The sequence below is a fragment of the Arvicanthis niloticus genome, chromosome 6 (genome assembly GCF_011762505.2).
Source record: "Arvicanthis niloticus isolate mArvNil1 chromosome 6, mArvNil1.pat.X, whole genome shotgun sequence".
Lineage (NCBI taxonomy): Eukaryota > Metazoa > Chordata > Mammalia > Rodentia > Muridae > Arvicanthis > Arvicanthis niloticus.
In genome coordinates, this window is record NC_047663.1 from 67,780,375 (window position 1) to 67,796,481 (window position 16,107).

Sequence of the window (16,107 nt, forward strand, 5' to 3'; positions counted from 1 at the left end):
ATTTGATTATTCACTGTGGCAAAAATGGGGCTTGAACAATGGTCAGAGGTCAGGGGCACTGGCTTTCTTCCAAAGGGCTTTGGTTCGATTCCCAGCACCCACACGGTGGATCATAATCTTCTGTAACTCCAATTTGATGGAATCCATTGCCCTCAGTGGGCATCAGGCACACACATGGTGCATAGACATGCATTCAGACAAAGCACCCCCACACAAAGTAAAAATAGCTAGAGAGAAAAAAAAAAAAAGAAAAAGAAAAAGAACCTGGGTCTGGAGAGAAAGCTCAGAGGTGAAGAGCACTTGCTCTTGCAGAGGTTCCCAGCTTCCACATGGTGGCTCATAACCTAGTACATCTAGTTCTGTGAGGCTCAACTTCTGAGCTCCACATGCACTAGGTATGCATCCAGTGCTTATACATACACGCAGGCAAAGCACTCAGATAAAAAATTGCTTTACATTTTATTTATGTAAGAAATCAGTACCTCCAAGTCTCTTTCCTAATGAAAACCCCACAAAAGCTCTAGGGTCCGAATCAGAGCAGGGCTGAGCCCACCTGGAAGGAGGTGTGGCATGGGACTGAGGGACAAAAATAAACCACAAAAAAACAGTAACTCAAAATGTCCGTGGCTTCTTTCTATCAGGGTATGAGTTTTAAAGAGATACAGATGAAAACACTTTTACAATTGTCAATCTAGGCCCAGTGAGAGGTTCAGAGGGCAAAGCCCTTGTATAAGTGGAAGAACCAAGTTCAAGCTCCAGGACTCACATGAGGGTGGAAAGCAAAAACCGAGTCTAAAGATTGCCCTCTGATCTCCACGTGTGCACTGTGGCAGGCATTCACCCTACACACACACACACACACACACACACACACACACACACACACCATACATTATAAGGAATCTTTAATACACACGCCTGTAATCTCAACACTTGAGAGACAGAGGCAGAAGGATCACCAGTTTAAGGCAACCTAGGGTTACACAGAGAGTTTGAGGCTAGCCTAAACTACATGAGACCCTACCTCAAACAACTAAACAAACAAATGAACAACAACAAAACTGAAAAAAAAAATCCTACCCAGAGTAAAACCAAAGCTTAGGGCAATAATACATTATACCTTTGTAAAAAGTTCTAAAAGAACAAAACTAAAAACATTGAAGTCTAGAGAGATAGCTCAGGGGTTAAGAGCACTAGCTGCTCTTTCAGAGGACTGAGGTTCAATTCCCAATATCCACATGCCTGTAATTCCAGTCCCAGGGGAGCTGACATCCTCACACAGACACATTCAGGCAAAACACCAATGCACATTTTAAAAACTGAACATTAAATCAGGTGTGGTAGTGTACACCATCCTTCGCAGCACTTGGGAGGCAGAGGCAGGCAGATTTCTGGGAGTTTGAGGCTAGCCTGGTCTACACAGTGAGTTCCAAGATAGCCAGAGCTACATTGTGAGACCCTCTCTCGAAATTTAACAAAAATCTTTGAGTATAGGTTCTCATGGAAAAACCAGAAAGCCAGTTTCCCTTAATGCATGGGACACATGTTTATATTATTTTATGTGACACAACCAATTGCTGTAAGCCGGCCATGGGCAGGATTAACACTGTGGGCATCCAAGTCACACTTAGTGGACACTGCCCATCCATCCTAACTATAGTTCCACTGACTCTCTTAGCAATCAGCAGCCAAGTTCACCTCCCTTTTGCTAAAGGCAAGCCAAGGCTGGCTATCAGGATGCCCCACCCTTAAACCATCAGGTAGAAGTAGTCTTTCAATAGAACACACACAATTTATGCCATCAACAGTTTATTCTTCCATTATGTAAAACCACAGCACTCTGAAGTGTTCACAGCTCCATGTCCACTCAAGACTTGTGCTAATAAACTTGTCAATTGAAAACCACACTCGTGGGAAGAAAGAGACCTCCAAATGAGCTACAGTTCACTTGGTTTCCACCAACGGCCAGTGTGTCCTCTATACCTATGGATACTGTACACTACATGCTCATACACACTCCCCCGACCCCTGCACACACAATGTGCACTGAGTGGCACGGAGAGACTGGTCACATGAAGCTCTGCCCAGGCACTCTAAGGCCCACAGCATTGCTCTGCCAGACAGGCTCATAGCAGACCCCATGCTAACACGCTAACGACAGGTGCACCTCGTGGCAATCATATCTTCGTATTCTTTGTAAGCAATGGAGCCGTCGGGTTCAATGGTCAGCACACTCAAAGGGCTGTATTTGCCGGGCACACATGAAGGCCTTGGTACTGAGGAGTCCAGCTTCTCATAGATGATATTCTGGACCATGGTGTGCACAGGAGAGCCATACCGATGCCTGACTGCCCTGGGACAGTCCCCTTTACAGTACCTAGGGTTGTATCTGTGCGGGGCCACGATCCAGTTGTCCCATTTGAGCTGACTAAAACTCAGTCTGAAGTCATGGAGTTCGCACTCGTTTTGGGGGAAAAGAAACTGTTTGAAGTACTCACTGAGGTTGAAGGATGCTGTAAGAAGTGGCCCCTTTGCTTCTGAGCTGATGGCTTTCTGCCCTCGACGGTGCCTGTGCCGGGGAGATTTTTCCACTTCAGAAGCCTCCTCTTTCACAGGATGGGCAGCCACACTGCCCTGGCTGGGATGCTGTGAAGGCCTCCAGGTGGACTGAAGGGACTGCCATGAATGGTAGGCCTGGGTACTCGTGTCGTTGAGATACAAGATGAGGGAGGGAGGCACTGAGAGAGGCATGTTAAACACTCCATCCTCTGGGGCCTGGTCTTTTGTGCATGTAAAATTGACAGACATGTGAATGCTCCTCTCGCTCGAGGCCACCAGGGGCTGAAGAAGGGAGGTCACATCAATCTCAATCCATCTGTGTCTCTTCAGTGTAAATGAGTATGGTGCTCTTGGGGGAGCCCTGCCAGAAGACATGGGCTCCTTTACCACAAGGTCACACACACAGGTCACAGTGGAGGAGGAAGCAGCTGAATTGTTCAGAGTGTAGAGCAAGACTGATTTGAGTAAGTGTTCCATGACAGTCACCCGGTCCAGGTTAAACAGCAGGTCCGTCATCGGCAGGGGTCCTGAGAAGAGAAGCCACCAGTAAGTAATGCTTGCAAGCAAACTGGAGAAAGCAGGAAGTGAGACGGGAGGATTAGTACTTAAAGAAGGGAGATAACAGAGACAACCTAGAGGATCCAGGGTGTTACTCAGTGGCAGAGCACTTGCCTGTATGCCTGGAGTCATGCTTTGGGTTGGGCAGGGAGGTCTGTTTTTGTAATACCATCACTTTGGAGGCTAAGGCAAAAGGATTGCCACCAGCCTCCGCTATATAACAAGACTGCCTCAAATACACACACACACACACACTCGCTGCAAACACAGACAGCAGAGGAGAGGAACCCTACAGACACAGCCAGGAACTGACAGCAACATTTGCTAAGTCTGGAAGACGTTCTAGGCCCATATGAAACAAGTCAATTGAGAACATTTGCCTGCCGCGGTAATCACATGTTCTGAGATTGGAAACACATGGAGGCTATAAGGCTGATGCAGTAAAAATGGGCTGGGGGTGGGGAGGGTGGCTTTAAACTGCCACAACTGCCCTGTACAGTTATGCTGGCTTTCATGAACTGGTGGCCGGTGTATGTGTGTGTCTGTGTTTGGAGGGGAGGGGGTGTCAATGGGCACACTCTCTCCGTTGAGCACATATGGAGGTCAAAAGACAGCTTGAAGAAGCTGGGTCTTGTCAGGCTTGGTAGAAGCAGCCTTCATCCACCAAGCTTTGATCCACCACTGGATCAAAGGCAGGTTTTAGGCACCATGCTAGGCTAACAGCTTGGTAGAATAAAAGAGTTGCTAGCTACTTCCAGAACTTTCTCCAAAGCCCTGAGGGTTTTGCTTGCTCCTTTTGGTTTTTAAAGCACAACTCCTCTTTCTTACTAAACAGGTCCCCATTGTTGTCTAATGCTTGGATGTTTGGGGGTTTGTTTGCTCTTTTGTTGTTGAGACAGGGTCTGTGTAGCCCTAGCTGTCCTGGAACTCACTCTGTAGACCCAGCTGGCCCTGAACTCAGATTAGCCTGCTCCTGCCTCCTGAGGGTTGGAATTAAAGTCATGTGTCACCACACCCCACGTGAGTTTTGTTTTGTCTTGTTGGTATTGGAGGTCAAATTCCAGGCACCTGGAATATAGGACATAAATGGTACCACATCTCAACCATACTTTAATTATTAAAGATGATGTACTGTGCAGATGGAGACCAAAACTTTCCTCTTCTGGGAAAACAAACAAGGGGAAATGTCCCACATCACCCACCACTGGATCAAAGGCAGGTTTTAGGCACAATACTAGGCCAACAGCTTGGTAGAATAAAAGAGATGCTAGCTACTTCCAGAACTTTCTTTGTCATTTCAAGACATTAGTCTTTTTTAGCCTTACCATATTGATCTGGTGTGTTTCTGTAATTCCAGCACTAGAGTGGCTGAAGCAAGAGAGTCACTGCCAGTTTGAGACAGCCTTAAAAAATAAAATTAAAAAAAAAGGGAACTCGCTTCTTTCTCTCTCCTCCAGCCGAGCAAGATGCCCAAAGGAAAGAAGGCCAGGGGGAAGAAGGTGGCCCCGGCCCCCGCCGTCGTCAAGAAACAGGAGGCCAAAAAGATGGTCAATCCACTGTTCGAGAAAAGGCCCAAGAACTTTGGCATTGGGCAGGACATCCAGCCCAAAAGAGATCTAACACGCTTCGTTAAGTGGGCCCCGATACATCAGGCTGCAGCGGCAAAGAGCCATCCTCTACAAGCGGCTCAAAGTACCTCCTGCCATTAACCAGTTCACCCAGGCCCTGGACAGGCAAACAGCTACTCAGCTGCTTAAGCTTGCCCACAAGTACAGGCCAGAGACGAAGCAAGAGAAGAAGCAAAGGCTACTGGCCCATGCTGAGAAGAAGGCTGCTGGCAAAGGGGACGTCCCAACTAAGAGACCACCTGTCTTCCGAGCAGGAGTCAATACAGTCACCACCTTGGTGGAGAACAAGAAGGCTCAGCTGGTGGTGATTGCCCATGATGTAGACCCCATTGAGCTGGTGGTTTTCATGCCTGCCCTGTGTCGAAAGATGGGGGTGCCTTACTGCATCATCAAGGGAAAGGCCAGGCTGGGGCGCCTGGTCCACAGGAAGACATGCACCACTGTTGCCTTCACACAGGTTAACTCGGAAGACAAGGGTGCTCTAGCTAAGCTGGTGGAAGCCATTAGGACCAATTATAATGACAGATACGACGAGATCCGCAGCCACTGGGGAGGCAACGTCCTGGGTCCTAAGTCTGTGGCTCGCATTGCCAAGCTGGAGAAGGCAAAAGCTAAAGAACTCGCCACTAAACTGGGTTAAAAATGTACACTTGGGTTTTCTGTACATAAATATAAAATTATCTTCCATAAAAAAAAGGGAACTCGAACAAGATAAATCTATCATATTAGTTACTTAACTAAAGATGGTGTAGAAAACAGTGTAATCAATGCTATTGGTCAGGGATGTAGAAGCAGAGGGCATAGCTGGCATATGTAAGCCCCCTCATCCCCAATTTAATCTTTAGGATCACTATATATATATATATATATATATATATATATATATATATGTATATATACATATGTATATATACATATATATGTATATATATGTATATATATATATTTTAAACTTTCTAAAATGTGTTAACTTTTTAAAAAAAGTTTCAGTTGGACACAAATCATGCAAAATAAAATTCACACAATGGTGAAAACCTGTGTGATTCTAGTATTCAAGGAGCTGAGGCAGGAGGATACAGTTTTGAGCATAGCCTGAGTAACAGGGTAAGATCATGCCTCAAAACAAACCAACAAACCCAAATCAAAGCGTGGCCCCTTTTAGTAACAGAAACACTAAAGCCCCTGTCTTGTCCCCTGAGCCCAGTTGAACAATCTCTTCTTACCCACCTGTCGCCTGGTTACTGGGAGCCTGCTCCTGCTGGGCACAGGGGCTGAAGAGCCGGACGGTATTGTAGAGGTGACTTCTGCTGGGTTTAGGAACCCCCTCTTTGGTAGCATATGTCTTATAGAGCTTTTTCATGTAGTAGAGTGCTCTGGAGTCAGGTTGCAGCTTAGGGGTCTCACCTCGCCTATCAGATAGAACCTTAAAGAGGGGAGGCAAGAGGCCAGGACTGTCATTCCCATCTGTGGGCAGCAGCAAGGACCAGGGGTCCGCCTCAGACTCCAGATTCTCACTGGCTCCAATCTGGGATTCTCCCATAGAAGCCTGAGAGCTAAGTCTAATAAGAAAACACAGCCAGACAAAGCAGCAAACCCCCAACAGGAATTTGCTGGGAAGTGCCATGGCTTGGGAGAACTAAGAAGGAACGCATCTCCCTAGGCCCCAGTCTTCTTTCTAAAGGTCGGGAAGGCCCTGGCGTGATCCTTAAATAAAATCTAGGTGTGGAAGACTAACTTCACTTCTGTAATCAGACCTCAAGGATGCATAGCTGTACATCAGTTTTTATCAGCTCTACAGCAGTCAGCTGACAACACAGTTTCATTCCATTTGTTCTCATTAGATACAGATTTATCCACTTATTTAGCTTTTTCTCTGCTTCTCCTGACATTTACCTCAAACCCACCAAGTATCACCACCCTAATGGACTACTTATATAGCTGAGAGTCCAACAGAAAACCAAGGAATTATAAAACAAAACCTTTTAGGGCTGGAGATGTAACTGCAGAAATATTTTTTTTTTCTCTTGATTCATCACCTATCTCCACAGCTCCCACTTCCAGGTACTTAGAATAACTGATTGCTTACTGCACAGTGAATCCGAGAGACAGAAAGTTACAATGGGTTCCAGAATTCCAGTGACGTTAGTCTGTTCAGCCTGTCCAGGTGGCTTAGTATAGGGGATGTAAGGTTGGCACAAGACAATAGCTACTTGCAATGTGCTTTAAAGGAGCATATCAGGGGTCAGGTGTAGAGGCTCACACCTTTAATCCCAGCATTTAAGAGACACAGGCAGGTGGATCTCTGTGGGTTCAAGGCCAGCCTGGTCTACATAGAGAGTTCTAGGACAGTCAGAGCTACACAATGTGGTGACCCTGTCTCAAAATAAAAAGAGGACATCACCTTTAGCCCTGTCCAATTAAAAAATATAACATCTTGGGTCCAGAGAGATGGTGACTTGGCAGTTAAGGGCACTGGTTGCTCTTCCTAGAACAAACTATTAGGCTCATGACCGTTTGTAACTCTACTTTCAGGGGATCCAATGCCTTTCTCTGGCATCCTTAGGATGCAAAACACCCATTATAAAATGAAAATAAACAAATTAAAAAAAACCACAGTATCTAGCTGGAATGGCAACTTGCCACCAAGCCTAATGACCAAAAACTCAGTCCTAAAGGCCTGAATTCAACCCCTGTGACCCATACGGTAAAAGGGGAAAAGAGACTCCTACAGATTGTCCTCTATCCCTCGCATACTAAATACATATTTTTTAAATGTAATGAAAGTACAATATCCTGATGCTCTTGTTTTGGTCTATAATTCACTCGACCATACTTTGGTTGAAAAGTTTTGAGATATCAGCAAGTGCTATTAAATAAACGTCTTATTTATTTTTTAACCAGATGGCAGCAATCACGACAGCGTTTTAGTCCTTGATGAAGTATTTGTGTTCCTACCTTGGAGGCGAAGTCCAACTAGATAACGTTTAAGGAAAACTGGGGAGGGGGACGCAGGAGGGGATGCAGGTGCACCATGAAAGGAGGAGCTATCTAGCGTCCCCCTTGGAAAGAGACTATCTCTTGGGAGAAAGTCAAAACACGCTAATGACACAGGATAAAAAAAAAATCAGTTTGCCCTGCACTAGATTGATAAAGCTGAAATGCCCTGCAAAACTGAAGCTCACTGCCAAACCGCCCGCGTTTGATGGCCAGATTATTGACGGCCAGTCATCCCATTTACAACCACTAAGAGGAGGAGAAAGGTCGGTGAGTCCCACAGGATAATATCAGAATGCACTTTAGGGAAAATACAACAGCTCCTTAGAGAGTCTGGGTTTGATGACACACCCAGCCCAAACCCACCACTTTCTCCTAGGCTCCCATCACCACTATCCGCGTCTGACAACTGCCAGACTAGTGGCCGAACTGTCACTTCTTGGTTAAGTCTACAGCCTGCTAGTGGCTTGCTAGGCAGTGTGTACCGAAGCTTTAGATTCGTGTTCCTAATTTTGTACTGCGGTTGGTGAGGGCCTGATAACAGCACAGCCCCCTTCTGGTTCCAGGGACCACATATACCTGGCGGAGGCTAAGGGACAGCAGGAGAACTAGGAGAACAAGTCCTTTCTTTATTTTTAAGCAACTCCCAGCTGAGTTACTCAAAGGCCAGGTACTGAGCGGAAAGGACCGCCCCTCGGAACACCCAGGTGCTCCTAAACCCCACCCATCACCCTAATCCACGCCCCATGCAACGATAAACCCCACTCCTTGCACCCTCTATACAGGGACCTTACGGGAATAACCACCTAGGATCCCTAGGGGGCTTTGAAACCCCGCCCACTCGCTCCCAAAAGCCAGGCACACGCACCCACCAGGTCCCCATTCCTCCTCAAGCCCCGCCCCTCAGCAGCATCCGCCTCTCCCGTGCGTCCCCTACACTCCCGTAAGCCCAGAAGCCCCACCCACGTGTCTCTCGAAGGGTCGGTTTTGCACCGGACGCCTCTAAGTCCCGCCCCAGCCTTCTTAGTACTGGTCCTTTCCGGCTACCTAGACGGTCAGGCCACGCCCACCCAGGTCAACTGCTATTTATTTTCGCGTCTCCCCCTCGAGATAGAAGAAAAATGGTAGCTTCCGGAGATGACCTCACGATCTCCGTGATTTGGCTTCCGCCTTTCCCGGAAGTGACGTGCGAAAGCCGGGCTCAGCGCTGTGGAGGTAGAGGTGACCCGGTACAAAAAGTGTGGGGTGGTGGGAGTTTTTTGCGAGACTGAGCCACGCACCTATCTTCCGTTCTCAGGGGCGCCGCCACCATGGGCCGCGAGTTTGGGAACCTGACGCGGATACGGCACGTGATCTCCTACAGCTTGTCGCCCTTTGAGCAGCGCGCCTTCCCGAACTATTTCAGCAAAGGCGTCCCCAACGTGCTGCGCCGCACCCGCGAGCGCATCCTGCGCGTGGCGCCGCGTGAGTGCGGGGCGGGCGGGGTACGGCCGCGCGCACCTTTCCTTCCAACATCCTGGACAGACATGGGGTTCTTATCATATCGAAATGACTGGCCTAAGGTCACTTGGGTGACTCCAACGTCTCCCTCTGAGGTCATCGCTGTCCACTATCAGTGATGAAAGACTGATGCAATTAGTGACTTGTGTTAGATTTGCGGCCGATTTTGCTGACGGCTTCATGGCATTGTGAATATGGGAAGAACCCATGGAAGGTGCACTTAAATTTGATGGAGAGGTTGAGGCCCGATCTTGCTGTAGAAGCCAAACTGGCCTCAAACTTAAGATTTTACTGCCTTGTTCTCAGGACAGTTGGCTGGGATTGTAGGCATGCGCCAGCACAACAATACTTTTTAAAATGATGAAGATTACGTTAGGTGAATTTCAGGAAATTTTTTTATTTGGTGTTAAGTAGGAGAGTGACTAGGAAAGTGAGGGCCAAATCTTTCTGTGTTGATATCTTTGTTTTGGTTGCTTATAAAATGGTTGTGTAATGTAACCATTTTGAACCTCATATTAAAAGTAGTTTCTGGTCATAATGGTGCCTGCAGTTAATCCCAGTGATCCTGAGACAGAAGCAGGTGGATCTGTGTAGTTTGAGGGAGTTCCAGGCCAGCAAAGGCCTTATACTGAGAGCCTGTCTTAATACAGCAACAGAAACTTAGGGCTGGGAATGGCTCAACGTCTTTTCAGCTCTTTCAGAGGATCCGAATTCCATTTTCAGCACCCAGATGGTGGCTTACAACCATCTGTGACTTCAGTCCTAAGGGATTTGACATTCTCTTACTACCTTAGTCACCTCATTATGCCCTGAGTCATAGCACAGGGCATGCATGTAGTTGCACAAACATATATACAGGTGAAACACTCATAAAATATCAAAAGCAAAGGCCAGGCATGCACGCCTTTAATCCCAATGCTCAGGAGGCAGAGGCAGACAGATCTGAGTTCAAGGACAGCCTGGTCTACATTGTCTGAGCTACATGGTCATAAAAAAAAGACACTAATCTCAGCACTTAGGAGGCAGTGACAGCCAGGGCTACACAGAGAAAGAAACCCTTTCTTCAAAATCAAACAAAAAGTTGAGGCTAGGGACAATAGAAGGACAGGAGAATGGGTTGAAAGTCAGAACTGAGGATGTGGTGTATGCCAGGCGGTTGGATCTCTTGTTTGAGGCCAGTCTGTCTACATAATGAGACCATAGCAAATAAGAAGGACTGGGAGTCGGAGCGCTGGCACACTGGTTGTTGTGGTGCGTGTACTTGTTCATGGAGATGACCCAGGTGTGATTCCCAGCACCCACACGGTGGCTCACAACCATCTGAAGAACTCCAGTTCCAGGGCATCCAACATCATCTGGCCCCCAGGGTACTACATGTATATGTGGTGCACAATCACACATGCACACAAAGCATCCCCCCAACACACAAGATAGTGAGATTTAAAAGCTGCTGAGAGAAAGTCTGTGCTCACAGCTTGCTCTCTTGGTTCCTACAGCGTTTGTAGTGGTCTACCTGATCTACACATGGGGCAACCAGGAGTTTGAGCAGTCCAAAAGGAAGAATCCAGCCATGTATGAAAACGACAAGTGAGCAGCGTGCACCTGGATGACAGTCCCCTGCCTCTGGAAGACCCTTCTCTGGGAGAGTAATCTACACTGTAGTCTTGAAGACAATAAACTTCTTAAGAACTCCCCTTTGTGACTTTGTGTCCTTATTTGAGACAAAGTCTCACTGTGTGTCCCTGACTGGCCTGGATCTAAGAAGTCTACCTCTGCCTCCTAAGTCATGGTGTTCATAACTTTGTTTTGTTTTACAAGCAGAGTCCTTAATGTGACTGGTAATATGCAAGTTCATGACAATCTCTCAGCACAAGTCCTGAAGCGGGTTGGGGGAGCTGTGAGTGGCGTGGAACCTGAGTGCAGGTTCCCAACCCTTTGCTCCCATCATAACCGTAAGGTCTAGGGATACCACTGTAATTAGGGCGTCAGGTGTACTTTCTAGATACAGATGAACTTTTAACTCACGGCAGCCTTTGAAGTAAGCATTCTAATCCCTTTGTTGATGAGGAATCATAGTTTAAGTCCTTTGCCCAGAATCACATGACAGTGAGTTGGTAGAGCCAGGTACCAGTGTGTGATCTTAAAACCAAGCCATGCTGCCTTCCTTAGGCAGGGAAGGCCTTCCTTAGCCTAAGGGATTTCATCTTTGAAAGGAGATCATGAGGCAATCCCTTGACTGCTACAGCCAAGGTCAGGGAACCATGGTTGGTTTTCTGTCATGGAGCCAGTCCAACAGTGGCTTTTAGTCCTATGTGGACCACAGAGGCTGAAAAGATGCTCTCGAGCCTTTGATGTCTACCTTCTCTTCACCTGAAGATGATAGGTGGGGTAATTGGCAGACTTGAGCTGGCCCTGTCACTTGGCAGACTGTAACAACGTCTTACTCTCAGATTTTGTCTGATGATCACTAGCTAGTACCAAAAGTTCTCAGAAGAGAACAAATTACTTGCAACCACAGTTACTTAGACTGTGAGGCAGGATGGGAAATGGCTGTTTCTGACATAGTCATGCACCCATATCCTTAAAACTGGTTCTCAACCTCCCTAACGCAAGCCTTTAATACAGTTCTTCATGTTGTGGTGACCCCAACCATAAAATTATTTTTGTTGCTACTTCATAACTAAATTTTGCTACTGTTATAAATAATAATAATGTAAATGTTTTCTGACATTCCTAGGTGACCCCTGTGAAAGGGTCATTCGATCCCCAAAGGGGTTGTGATCCACAGAGTGAGAACTACTGCCTTAAACTGTCATTTCTGCAGCCTTAAGTGTCTTATCTTAAAAAACGTATCAACAGAAAGTGCTGGGGTTGTCTGTGTCGGAGATGGTGAAATTAGTGACCCCAGGGCTGGACACCATACCCAGTCCATTCCCCTGTTTGGCTTTATCCAGACTTATTCTGAATGGTCTTAAAACACATGAGTCACAGACTCTTAAGAATCTGAAATAGCTAGGCTTGGTGTATGCCTTTAATCCCAGCACTCAGGAGGCAGGTGGGCAGGCCTCTGGCCTACAAAGAGAGTTCCAGGACAGCCATGGCTATTACACAGAGAAACCCTGTCTCAAGTCAAAAGAAAAAAAGAGAGAGAGAGAGAGAGAACCTGAAATAAGCTGCAAGCCCCAAGGAGGTAGAAATACAGCTGCATCCATCTTGACTTTGGACACAGCAGCTCAGAAAACTAACTTTTCTTAGCCCAGAGCAGATGAGGCTCTTGGTCTGACCTTGTAATGATATATATTATTGTATGTGTGTACACATGTGCCACAGTGTGCATGTGGAGGTCAGAGGCAGCTCTGTGAAGTCCGTTCTCTCTGCCCACCTTTATCTGACTTCCAGGGATCACACTTGGGTGGCTGGACTTGGATGGGGAGCACCTTTTCTGCAGTGCCATCCCTCTGACCGTTGTGAATCTGCTGAGATGGTCCTGATGTCAGGGCTCTGGTGTTCAGAGGTTCTGCTCATGGCTGATATTGTTAAGGCTAGTTTTGGCCTGTCCCTCACAGACTTTTCTCCTTTGAGCTTAGAGGCAGGGGTCTGAGCTGTGTGACAGGTGTTCAGTGACTCTGACTTTATGTGATAGAGGACCTGGAGCTACTTTAGGGACTTGTTCCTTTTATTTAAAAACTACATTAAAAAAAACTTCTTTATTATTTTGTGTCCACTGGTGTTTTGCATGCATGTATGTCTATATGAGGGTGTCAGAATCCCTGGAACTGGAGCTACAGACAGCTGTGAGCTGCCATTTGGATGCTGCGAGTTAAACATGGGTTCTCTGGAAGAGGAGCCACTGCTCTTAACCCTTGAGCTATCTTTCCAGCTCTAGAAATTTGTTCTGTTTATAGAGATTCACAAAGAACAATATAAATTAACCTCCCCCTTCTCTCTCTCTCTCTCACACACACACACACACACACACACACACACACACACACACGAGCGAGAGCTAGGATTGCAGTCATGCCGCTCCTGGCTTGTTATGTGGATGCTGGCATGGGTGTTGGTGATCTGAACTTAGGTTCTCCAGTTTGTGTGGCAAGTACTTTACCAGCTAAGCCATTTTCCTATCTCCTTGAGTCAAGCATTTTAAGGAAGGAAAGACTGCTGCTATGGTCCCATGTCTCAGATAACCACAGCTTCCAGCCCTACAATATGGCTCTTCCGTCTGCTGGGATGCAACCATTTGCTCCATTTAAGTTTTTGGCAAGTCCTATGCTCCTACCCCCAGATGGCTCTCCCCTATGGGCTGCAATCTGGGAAAGAGAGCTTGCTTCATTCTGCCAGTATTGTAGTCAGGACATAGGCAGACCTACATAGTACAGGCCCAGACACCTGCCAGTTCCAGCCCAAAAGCAAATACACTTTGACCCTTTGTTGAAATGTTACCTGGAAACGTTTTCCCATTTCAAAGTCTTCCACCTTTTATAGGCACCTCTTGCTCAGGGATGACACCACAGTGTCCCACTACTGCCCAGACTTACTGATCTGGAACTGTGGAAGCCACACTTCCCATGGAAGGCATTCAGACAGCTATCCATGAGTTTCCCCTTTCTCCTTTCCTCCAGCGACCTTCTCTGAACGGCTGGGGTTGTGCCTGGAGTGAGGAAGCTCTCACTAGCAAACCCGTTAATCTCTCTCTTCTTGTAAATTAATCATTTGAATCCCAAAATGTGTCCCTTAGGCCTGAGGCTTGAGGCCTACCTACTCTCATTTTATGTCAGAGCAAAAGTCTAAAGCTAAAGACAGGAAGGGCTGGCCTGTGGTCAGATAGTCAGATATACTCTGCAGCACACAGCTTCTGCCTCCCAGTCAGGAGTTCTTGTGTTATGGCTGAACCGAGGACAGCTGAGGCCTATGAGGAAGGAGCTCATAGCTCTTCATTTAGCAGCAGACAGGAGAGCACAGGTGGATTGTTTACATTTTGGGCAGAGCAGAGCTTCCACATTTCCTTTAAACACAGGTTTTGTTGAGATGTTGAATGACTTGCCCCTAACACCTCATTCTTTGGGGAGCAGGGCTGGCCTGCGGATCTGGAGGCCTTGGACAATGCTGCGCCCATGAGGATGAATGATCATTTTCCCATGCAAAGGGCATGGGGTTTCAGGCTCTTTCCCTTGACTGGGCTATGATGAACTTAAGGAACGGCACGAAGGCTACTTTGATTTTGCTTGGGGCAAGGGAAGGCAGCAGTAGAAGAGTGGAGGAAGAGCTTGTCTTTTGGATGAGTTGCATGTCTGAGCCCTAGTGAAGGAGAGAGGCTGGCACGGAGCCCACGGACCTAATTGGTTCTAGGACATCACCTTGTTCGGTCTTGCTTACCTAGTCACATCTGTGCTCTTACTCAATGCTCACTGGGTCACCACACAGCCTGTCCCCAACTCTGCACAAGTTCCCATAGTCTTCTAGTCCTGAACTGGTAGGATTTACTGGTTATGTTTGGTAGTCGGGTCTACTCAGAGACTTTTGTTTTTAAGATAGGGTTTCTCTGTGTAGCCGTCAGGGAACTCACTTTATAGACCAGGCTGTCCTTGAACCTGCCTCTGCCTCCCAAGGGCTGGGATTAAAGGTGCATTGCCACCACAGCCTGGCTTTACTCAGTGACTCTTTATGCTGGGGGGTTCTGCAGATCTTTGCAGTTAAATCCCAACCTACCCCAGTTCTGATGCCCATCATACTTCTCCCTTGGAATGAAGGTTTGCTTAGATTGGTGACCAACTGCTATCTTCAGCACTTCGGCAGTTCCTCCGTTTTTGGCTGGGACAAAGAAACTAAAAACAGACTTTTATCCAAATGCTCAAGAACAACCTTGGGAAGGGTTATGTAAGATATCGGACCAGCGAGTCAGAAATCTACTTGTAATGTTTTTGTGTGTGTGGTTTCTTATGTCCAGATGGAGATCCAAGTTCCTATGCATATCCTGACTTCAAATTCAGCTTTCCCTCTCAAAAATTTTAAAATTCCCATGGCTGAGTGTGGTGGTCTACTTCCAAGACAGCGGCAGAACTATAAAATTGGGCCAACCTGGGCTATGTGGTAAGATGTTCCCAAAATCAAAGGTCTCGTCATTTAGTACCCATAACCACTCACATTCTGTACAGTCAAGTGTTAATCTAGGAATGTACAGGGATTCATTCCTCCTGAAGCCAGTGTTTGGGCTTCAGACTCAGTCTACCATCTGCTGCCCTGAGGCTTCGGGGATGTGCTCTCCCAAAGCCCAAACTACAGGATTCATTTGGTGTTGTCAGGACCTAAACTGTAATGACACCAACTTAAAGAGTTTATGCTACCTCCTCCCTCACGTGTTTTTAAAAACAAAAACCCAAGGAAGGGTACAGTTCATAGCCAAGTATTTACTAAGGTGATGGTGCAGACTGACAGGATGACAGCCTCTCATGAGAGGGGTAATTGGAACAGGAACACAGTCTCCTCCCAGAGAAAGCTATACCTAATTGCCTGTACACAACAGGTCAGTGGTTTTTGCCTAGAAAAGCCCAGAGGTCAGCATTACTCCTGAAGACTTTATTAGAATCCTATTTTGATTATAACCATCTCACTGAGCTATTTTAGCATTTTTTTTCTTGGTTCTGGGAATGGAACCCAGGATATCATACCTGCTCCCACTGTTACATTCCCAGCCTGCTATCTTAAAACTGTGGCAGGGTTCCTGGTCTCCCTCATAGATTCCCGTGGCTTTCAGAGGCAAGGTGGGACAAGGCTCATTTCTGATAAGATGGGTGTAAGGGTCCAGACCAGCAACGCCATCAAAGTCCATGAGGGAGCAGTAAGCACAATGTGCCTGGAGTGTAGT

The 16,107-nt window shown here is 46.9% G+C and overlaps 2 protein-coding genes across 2 annotated transcripts; one reads left to right on the forward strand and one right to left on the reverse strand.

Moving 5' to 3' along the window:
* Positions 1-1,803: 1,803 nt before the first annotated feature.
* Positions 1,804-8,549, reverse strand: Gdf9 (growth differentiation factor 9). The gene is made up of 2 exons (XM_034504347.2): positions 5,973-8,549; positions 1,804-3,086 (listed from the first exon to the last, which is right to left on the reverse strand). The coding sequence occupies exons 1-2, from the start codon at positions 6,367-6,369 to the stop codon at positions 2,152-2,154; spliced, it is 1,332 nt and encodes a 443-aa protein (XP_034360238.1). The 5' UTR covers positions 6,370-8,549; the 3' UTR covers positions 1,804-2,151.
* A 286-nt stretch (positions 8,550-8,835) lies between these two features.
* Uqcrq (ubiquinol-cytochrome c reductase complex III subunit VII) lies at positions 8,836-10,931 on the forward strand. Its single transcript, XM_034504349.2, has 3 exons — positions 8,836-8,954; positions 9,037-9,203; positions 10,736-10,931. The coding sequence occupies exons 2-3, from the start codon at positions 9,050-9,052 to the stop codon at positions 10,828-10,830; spliced, it is 249 nt and encodes an 82-aa protein (XP_034360240.1). The 5' UTR covers positions 8,836-8,954; positions 9,037-9,049; the 3' UTR covers positions 10,831-10,931.
* Positions 10,932-16,107: the final 5,176 nt, after the last annotated feature.